Here is a 9,091-nt window from a genome sequence, read left to right as displayed (position 1 = left end):
AACAAAAAAACCATAAGACGCCAGGTGCTGGTGGTGGCTCACATCTGTCATCCTAGCTACTCAGGAGGCTGAGATCTGAGGATCTCGGATCAAAGCCAGCCCTGGAAGGAAAGTCTGGGAGACTCGTCTCCAATTAACCACCAGAAAACCGGAAGTGGTGCTGTGGCTCAAGTGTAGAGCACTAGCCTTGAGCTGAAGAGCTGAGGGACAGCACCCAGGCCGAGTTCAAGCCCCATGACGAAACCTCCCCCCCCAAAAAAAAATCCTGAAATAGAGTCCAGGCCCTGAGTTCAAGTCTCAGTAGCACAACAAAAAAAAAACAAAAATACATTGGGTGGTATGCTAATGTATAGTAATGCATTGGTTTAAATATGGTAGATTCAAGGGAGAATTTAAACAGTGGATAGATTCAGGGGAGAACTTAAATAGTATAATTCCTTAGAAAGGGAAAATCAAAGTTCAGCAAAATGAAATACAAGGAAGCAGGTACTCGAAATGAGTGGGGTGGGATCAAAGGGAGAGGGTAAAGGAAATGAAGAGAAGGGGAGAATACCGTTGAGAACCCAATATCTATTCTACACAATTCTATATTCTGCAAAATGAAGAGGCAACAGGTGAGTAGGAATGGTGCCAATGTTTAAAGAGGTGACATTAATCAAGATATGTTAATATATTAATAAACTGCTTTGTTAAATGAGAACTCCTTTGTACAACTACCTAAATAATAAACTTAAAGACCTTTACAATGAAACATATAAATACTTGAAGAAACAGACACGAGAAGATGGAAAGACCTTCCAAATTCCAGGACTGGCAAAGTCAATAGGAAAATGGTTACACTACTAAATCTACAGATTCAATGTAATATGTGAACAGACAAGAGAGGCAAAGAAACAGTATCCCACTCTATGACATAGATACTCTATGTCACTCTATGTGGCCTAGTGAAGAGCTTGTATCATCTCTAAATTAAATCTCCACATGCCAATAAAATACTCCAATGAGCCACTGTTATCACCGAAGGCCTAATTTAGGCTGGGCTAAGGAAGGTCAACAGTTTGCTCTGCTCCTTTCTACCTATTCTCACACCATACAAAAGCTTACCATTCCAATTCAAGGAAAGCGAAGTTTGTGGTGAGCTGGAACAATGGTCCTAGAGGCCCTGGCATAAACAACATACAATCCCAGTGTCAAGTGTGTGCAGGTTAGGCATAGAAAAGCGCTAGTCTCAAACTGGCAGCTTGAAATACAAGTCCTAAAGATAAGAAGCAAATATTTCCTCCAGAAGCAGTGAGTTCTTTCTTGATCTGCCACATGAGGCCAAAGGAAGAAGCAACCCATCTTCCATGTAAAAGAGCTGGGCTGCTGTACCACAGTAGTTCAGAGAAGCAAGAGCAGTCCTATGAGAACAGTTCCCACCAACTCTGCGCAATGTAGCCTTACCAAACTTATGATACGACCAATTTGATTAGGTTTTTATTTCAGAAACTAATAGTTAAGAGATTTTTTTTTTTTGGTCCAGTCGTGGGCCTGAACTCTGGGCCTGGGCACTGTCCCTCAGCTCTTCAGCTCAAGGCTAGCGCTCTATCACTGAGCCACAGCGCCACTTCCGGCTTTTTTCTTTTTGCTTACGTGGTGCTGAGGAATTGAACCCAGGGCCTCATGCATGCAAGGCAAGCGCTCTACCACTGAGCCACCTTCCCAGCCCTAGTTAAGATATTTTTATGACTGCAGTATGTTGAAACTATTGGGATAAATGGACCTCTATGTGGAATAACAAAACTTGGAGAGTAGGCTCAACAATGCATGTGGAACGGCAGCAGAGCAAATACTGATGCACATTAGAAAAAGACATGGGCTACTCATGTACAAAAACCTCTTCAAGTCCTTTATTAATGTTTGGAGATGTGTGGTACATACAATTAACAGCATCACACCAGCTACAGAAGTACAGGTAATCAAGAATGTACTTCAGAACAAGACCTCAAAGCGACTGGTGGTGTTGCTTGCTCTGAGTTTACACAAAAACCCAATTCTGACATACGCAGGACAGATAACATAACAACTTCACTTGGAAATGGTTCTTTAAAAAATTGACAAGAACTGATATGGTAGTTCTCCTGGTGCTGTGGCACTAGAATAAAAGGCCAAGTTGGATATCCGAAGGTCAAACAGAAGAACTGACTGGAGTGAGAAGAGGTTTTATTTTCAGTGTAGAGATAAGAGATAACAGATGGTCCAAGTGGATGCTTTCAGTCTGGGCTCAGTATGGGTCCTGCAGGAATCCACCAGATAAATGCAGTCTATAAACTGGAAGGCTGAAAAATGCCAGCAGCCGTCTGTGTCTCATCCGACACAGACCAGGCTTAACAGGGATGTGCCTGAAAAAATGAGGCTCACTGTGTCATGTCAGATCTGATCCTTTGTGCAACTGGATGCCATGGGTCCCTCTGTGTTCACGTGTGACTGAGGGGAACACTCCCTTTATTTGAATGTTCCACTTTGAAAATAGCCAAACCCTCCCCCCACCCCCGCCATCATTCTTCATAAATTCTGTTTCAAATTCTTGATTCTTTTGGATCTAGACTTTTTCCTTTCGCTTCAATTTTGATACTTTCTTGACAGTCCCATTCTTGTTTAGAAGCTTCAGGACACGGTCTTTGTGGTCTAAAACCTTAAGCATGGAGTCTCTGGCCTCACTGATCTGATCCATCACCAGTTTACACCTCTGCATGTTTCCCTGGAACAGAAGACATCACATGATCAGCCACGGGCACAGGATGAGGCAGCTTCTAGAGGACTGTGTCCTTTATGCAGAGGCCACTGGGGCTTTCCCACAGAGACAGTATCTGCATGTCTGGTAAAGCAGACAGAAATAAGCAACTTTTATGAAAGAAGCCAGTGCATGAGGGAGGAAACAGAGCAGGACTCAATCACAAGGAGCTTCATACAGTAGGTGACAGTGACAGCAGGGAAGGGCTCATTCAAACCTGTATTAGCTCATTTATTCGGTGTAGATCATCATCAGTTGCTGCTTTTTTCTTTGGGATAATCCCTTCCTGTAGATTGGTAAGTCTTTCGTAAACATCATGTTCTAGGTTTGTCTGCAACACACAAAGGTGAGTGTATTTGACTCAGAGACACTTTACTGAGAATCTTGAGCAAAAGAACTCACCTCTGATCAGCTTTGCAAACTGGGGTTAAGAGGTTTTTTTCTCCCAAGTCCTTTTTCCCAAGGACTAAGGTGCAAAAGTTAACAATAAAGGAAATTGATCAACAATGATTTGTACTGTAAGCCCACACTTGCTACACAGCTGAAGCTGGTCTTGAACTCATGATCATATTGCCTCACTTTCTGCATACAGTGATTACAGGTATGCGCCACCACACTCAGCAAGGATAACTTACATACATTTATTTCATAACCCTTCAAAACATAACTCCATTAGTTTCATAAAATGACTTTCTGCTAAGTAGAAAGGTACTATGTATTTTAGATTTAAACCCTGTTTTTGAGATCACTCCTATTTCAATGACAGGAAAACTTCACGAGGCTGTGTTTTTTGTGTACCTCCTCCTCTTTATCCAGTTGATGAAGGATAGATTCTTTTCTCAGAAATGGCTGAATGTGTAAGATATACCCCTGGACAACTTGTTAGCAGCTTAGAAGTCACATATACTCATGTATACTCATGGTTTAGGGAAGGAGAACATGGCACATCACCCAAGGATTGCTCTTAGAAGCAGAACAAAAAAGCAGGAACTATGGGCAGGATTTGTAGGATGAAGAAAGAGAGACCCCCTGCCCTCTAAGGCAGGATGTAACTGGTTTGAGCAATATGGGAAGCTGGTATGTCAATGAAGCCCCTACTCTAATGAGAAGCAATGACCACTGAAGCAGCAAGGTAGTTTAGCTGGAGGGCCTTCTCTAAAGGAGTAGGGTGAGAAGAAGCTTAAAGAGGAAGCCAGTGCTAGTGGCTCAAGCCTATAATCCTAGGTATTCAGGAGGCTGAGGTCTGAGGATCTCAGTTCAAATCTAACCCAGGCAGAAAAGCCTGTGAGACTTATTGTGAATAAAAAAGCTGGAAGAAGAGCTGTGGCTCAAGTGGAAGAGCAATAGCCTAGTGACCAGGCCCTGAGTTCAAGCACAAGGGCCGGCACATACAAAAAGAGCAGGCCATTTGAGGCTCTCACTGTTGCACATGTCACAGTAGCACCTACCACTGAATTCTAACTATAGGCCCTACATTACAGCTGCTCCTATATTTTGGACCTGAATATTAGAACTAAGATTTAGAACAGTCAGGCGCCAGTGGTTCACATCTGTAATCCTAGCTAATCTCAGGGGGCTGAGGATCGCAGTTGGAAGCTAGCCTGTGCAGAAAAATCCCTGTGAGACTCTTATCTCTAATAAACTATTCAAAAAAGCCAGAATTGGTACTGTGGCTCAAGTGGTAGAGTGCTATCCTTGAGCACAAAGAGGCTCAGGGACAGTGCCTAGGTCCTGAGTTCAAGCCCCACAACCAAAAAAAAAAGTTTTAGAACAGAATCTTAATGCACAGTGCCTGTAACACTGTAGAGCAGCACATAGAGATGCTGCTACTTTTGAATTGCTTGAAAGAAATGCTTTGAGATGGAGGTCTCTAGTGTCCTTTCATCGCAGCACGAGTAGTAACTTCTAGGGTGGCACCTACCAGCTGTAGTAACTGGGCAGCACAGAGGTGGACTTTCCATCCTTGAGCACGACAGGATACTCCTTTCTGATTAGCTATTTCTTGCAACATAGCTTTCTTCTCCTCTGAAACCACATAAAAATAAGTATATATTTACGTTGTTATAAAAGCTAAATAGTTGAAGGGCATCAGTGGTTCATGCCTGTAATCCTAGCTAATCTCCGGAAGCTGAAATCTGATGATGGAAGTTCGATAGCAGCCCAGGCAGCAAAGTCTGTGAGACTCTTATCTCTAATAAACTACTCAGAAAAAGCTGAAAGTGGTGCTGTGGCTCAAATGGTGGAGTTCAAGCCCCAGAACCCACCCACACACAAAAATGGTAAATTATTGCATTCAAGCAGTGTAAATGATAGCACCATCTGTCTCTCTGCCTCTCTCATGTGTGCATGTGATGGTTCTGGGGTTGAACTCAGGGCCTGGGCATTGTCCCTGGGTCTTTGTATTCAAGGCTAGCACTTTACCACTTGAGTCATAGCTCTACTTCCAGATTTTTGGTGGTTAATTAGAGCTAAGAGTCTCATGGACCCTCCTGCCTGAGCTGGCTTCAAACACCCTTAGATTTCAGCTTCCTGAGTAGCTAGGATTATAGGTGGAAGCCACTGGCACCCAGCTTAATTTTACTTTATTTTTATATTTAATTTTTTTTTTTGGTTGGCTGTGGGGCCTGAATTCTGGGCCTGGCCACTGTCCCTCAGCTCTTCCACTTAAGGCTAGCGCTCTACCACTTGAGCCACAGCACCACTTTTGGCTTTTTCTGCTTATGTGGTACTGAGGAATCGAACCCAGGGCCTCATGCATGCAAGGCAAGCACTCTACCATGGAGCCACCTTCCCAGCCCAATTTTATTTATTTTTAAACTAAGTAACATCTTTAAATAAGCTATCTGTATTTAAGTCATTAGGAATACAGGTCAAGAATAACAACAAAAGCTTTTTATCCACTTAGGAGACAGCTTTGAATATATACTCTGCTAATTTGGTGAGCTAACAAGATAATAAACCAATACTCTAACCTCTTAGAAAAGGGAAAAGTCTTCTCAGTTAGCAGGGCGTGATCCCTCTATGATGCATGATGCTTAGGAGCACATGTAGATCTAAGTATGAAGTTCTGGTGTTAACTAGGTTTTTGGGAAATTCTAAGAAATTTTGTTGGTTGTAGGGCCAGAACTCTAGGCCTGGGCACTGTCCCTCAGCTCTTCAGCTCAAGGCTAACACTCTACCACTTGAGCCACAGTGCCACTTCTGGCTTTTTCTGCTTATGTGGTGCTGAGGAATCGAACCCAGGGCCTCATACATGCAAGGCAAGCACTCTACCACTGAGCCATCTTCCCAGCCCCTCTAAGAAACTTTTTGCCAGAGCTATGGCTCAAGTACTATAGCATTAACCGTGAGGAAAAAACAAAAAAAAAAAAAAACCCACAAAACCTGTGTTCAAGCATAGTTCAAGTCCTACCTCACCCCAAAATTTCTCTCAAACAACAACAAAACCTATCCAGTTGGTAGATATTTAAGTACTAACACATGATTTTAATCATTTTTTACTTTCTAAGATAATTTCAAATTCACATGTAGTTTTTTATTCTCTATTTTGTTTTATTCATTGTATTGCTACAAAACTTAAGCTGGCCTTGAATTCACAATGTTGCTCAGGCACCAGAGTGCTAGGAATGAAAGGTGTATACTGCTATTCCAGCCTTTTCACTTTTTGAATTGGTTGTGCGGCCTGAACTCTGGGCCTGGATGTGTGTTGTCCCTGTGCTCTTCAGTACAAGGTGAACAGTTCTGCTATTCTGAGCCACAGCGCCACTTCTGGTTTTTCTGGTGGTTAACTGGAGATAAGAGTCTCACGGACTTTTCTGCTTGGGCTGGCTTTGAACCTTGATCCTCAGATCTCAGCCTCTGGAGTAGCTAGGATTATAGGCATGGCCACCAGTATTCGGCCCTTTGCACATTTATTATAAGAAATAATGAAGCCATGTCAGGCTTGGTGGCTTACACATGCTATACAGCGACTATCTCAAAAAAAAGGAAACATTCTATTTATTCTGTACCTAGTTTCATCCAAAGATAACATTAAGATGTAGCTATAGTACCACAACTATAACACTGCTGCAATCAACAAACCTTACAGAGATTTTACTAGTTTTACCTGCACCTCTGTATTTATCATATACATTTTATTTTAGTTTGAAATAACTGCAGAATCATAGGAAGTTGTAAAGGTAGTAGAGAGATATAGCTGCAACACAGAATTCTTACCTCTAAGAGGCAACTCAATAATAAAAGGACACATATTAAAAAGAATAAAGGATTTGTACAGCCATTTCTTTTATGAAGGGTAAGAAATCACCAATAAATACTTGAAAAGTTACTTATCATTACTTGTCATTAGGAAAATGCAAATCAAAATGAAGTACCACTTTAAACACACTAGAGTAACTATAATTTAAAAAATAGACAATTTTATGTACTCTTAGGGATGTGGAAAAATTAGACCCTTCACAAATTGTGAACTGCAAAATACTACAGATATTTTAGAAATACTCATTACATGTAGAATTACCATACAACCCAGTAACTCCATTCCTAGCAGAAATGAAGAGAACCACACACAACTCTGTGTACAGACTGGGCCTGTGATCCTTGATCTCAGGAGTCACAGATCAGGAGGCTCAGAAGGAAGAAAAGCTCAGAAAGGTAGTGAGACCTATCTCAATCAATAAGCTGAGTGTGACTTCATACACATGTATGACAACCGTAATAAAACCTGTAAAAATTGTAAAAAGGGGGATAAGAGTAATAGAATGAATTAGATCAAAGAACAGTAATGTACTGTAACGTACCTATGGAAATATTAAAATGAAACCCCTCTGTACAATTAGCATACAATAATAAAAAGGAGGGGAAATTTTTGTTTATGTGGCATGGGCCTGTTACCCCAGCTATGGGGAATTTGTGAGTAGAAGTATCATAGTCTGAGGCCAGCCCCAGGACAGAATGTGGGTAAAATGGTCTTCCTGCCAACGGCAAATGAAGAGAAATCTATTTAGGAAAATCTCAAATTTCATTAGTTGCTGGGAGTCTATACATGAACCTAAACTGTGGCTGTTGTCCTCTCTTCCAGCTAAGCAAAGCAAGACTTCATTCCTGCTTACTAGGACCCATAGCTTCCAGTCCTAAGCAGCTTATTGCTCTCTTCTACTCCTAAGCTTTCCTCTTGAACTAAGCCGAGCTCCAGCTACTGGTTATGGAAGCTAAGTCCTGGTTGGGTGCACAGAGGTGTGGGGCTTCTTCCCTATGCAACCTAGCCAGGTGAGCACCTGTACCTTAGGTGAGGCGTGTTGACAGCACTGGGCTCAGCTTTTCTTCTGGCTTATGAGTTGGTAGTGTTATGCTAGGAGCAAGCCAAGACTTCACTGCTCACTCTTCCCTGCCCTTCCACAAGTATTGATCTCCTGAAGCCAGACCTCACTTAGGCTTGCAATGTCCCAACCTATCAACAGAACCCAGATTCAGAGATTATGCCTGGGAGAAAGAGAAATAGGTTGTGAAAAGGTGACCCTCTGCCCAAAAGAACTGACTCTATTTGCAAGAATGCAGAGGAGTTCACTCAGAGGTTGTGGGGAAGGGACTAGGAGGAAATTCACTACGTAAGTAGTGAAGACAGCCTAGATGTGTGAGCAGGTTAGTTTGTGGGAAAGCAAAGAACAAGACAGCTGGAAAGAGTTCTCCTGAGAGCAGAATAAATATGAAATACTAACCTTAAAACTATTCTACAATTTGATTGGATTCATTTTATACAGGATTTTTAGCCCTAGCACTACTGTGAACAGTAGACAAAACAAGAAAAAGTAAAGGAACACCCTACTAAAGCCACTGTCATCTCAGGATGGTTGTGGGTGTGTCCAAAGCTATGTCTATGAGCATCATCAAAGACAGAACACTTTGCAGAATACAGTGGTGAAGGGTGGTGGATGGCTGTCAATTTTGCTAGTTAAAGCAGATGACAACATTAGCACAAAGTGAGGAGACCAGCACTATGAGTTGCTTCAATTCAGTATCTAACTTGCTCAGTTTCCAACAAATGGCTATGAGACATAGAAACAAACAAACAAACATGGAAAGAATGTAAAGTACCACTCCTATTCCCAGGAGGAAAGCAAATAGCAGAAACTGTCATTGAGTATTACCATACTTTTAATTAAAGAGAAAACTATTTCTTTCTTTGTTTTTTTTTTTTTTTTTTGTCCAGTCGTGGGGCCTGAACTTTGGGCCTGGGTGCTGTCCCTCAGCTCTTTAGCTCAAGGCTAGCACTCTACCACTTGAGCCACAGCGCCACTTCCGGCTTTTTTCTTTTTG

General features: G+C 41.9%; 1 protein-coding gene across 1 annotated transcript in view; it reads right to left on the bottom strand.

Annotated features, from left to right (window-relative positions):
- Positions 1-1,867: 1,867 nt before the first annotated feature.
- The window catches only part of Sap130 (Sin3A-associated protein, 130kDa), a 96,997-nt gene continuing 89,773 nt past the window's right edge, over positions 1,868-9,091 (bottom strand). The window contains exons 18-20 of the mRNA XM_013028811.1: positions 4,695-4,798; positions 2,991-3,104; positions 1,868-2,740 (exon numbers count right to left, since the gene is read on the bottom strand). Coding sequence (XP_012884265.1) covers positions 2,582-2,740; positions 2,991-3,104; positions 4,695-4,798 — 377 coding nt within the window. The 3' untranslated portion in view covers positions 1,868-2,581. The remainder of the gene's footprint in view (positions 2,741-2,990; positions 3,105-4,694; positions 4,799-9,091) is intronic.

Source organism: Dipodomys ordii, unplaced genomic scaffold (assembly GCF_000151885.1).
Source record: "Dipodomys ordii isolate 6190 unplaced genomic scaffold, Dord_2.0 Scaffold114, whole genome shotgun sequence".
Taxonomy (NCBI): Eukaryota; Metazoa; Chordata; class Mammalia; order Rodentia; family Heteromyidae; genus Dipodomys; species Dipodomys ordii.
Note: the sequence above shows the minus strand (reverse complement) of the source record. Positions and strands in the feature narration are given on the sequence as shown.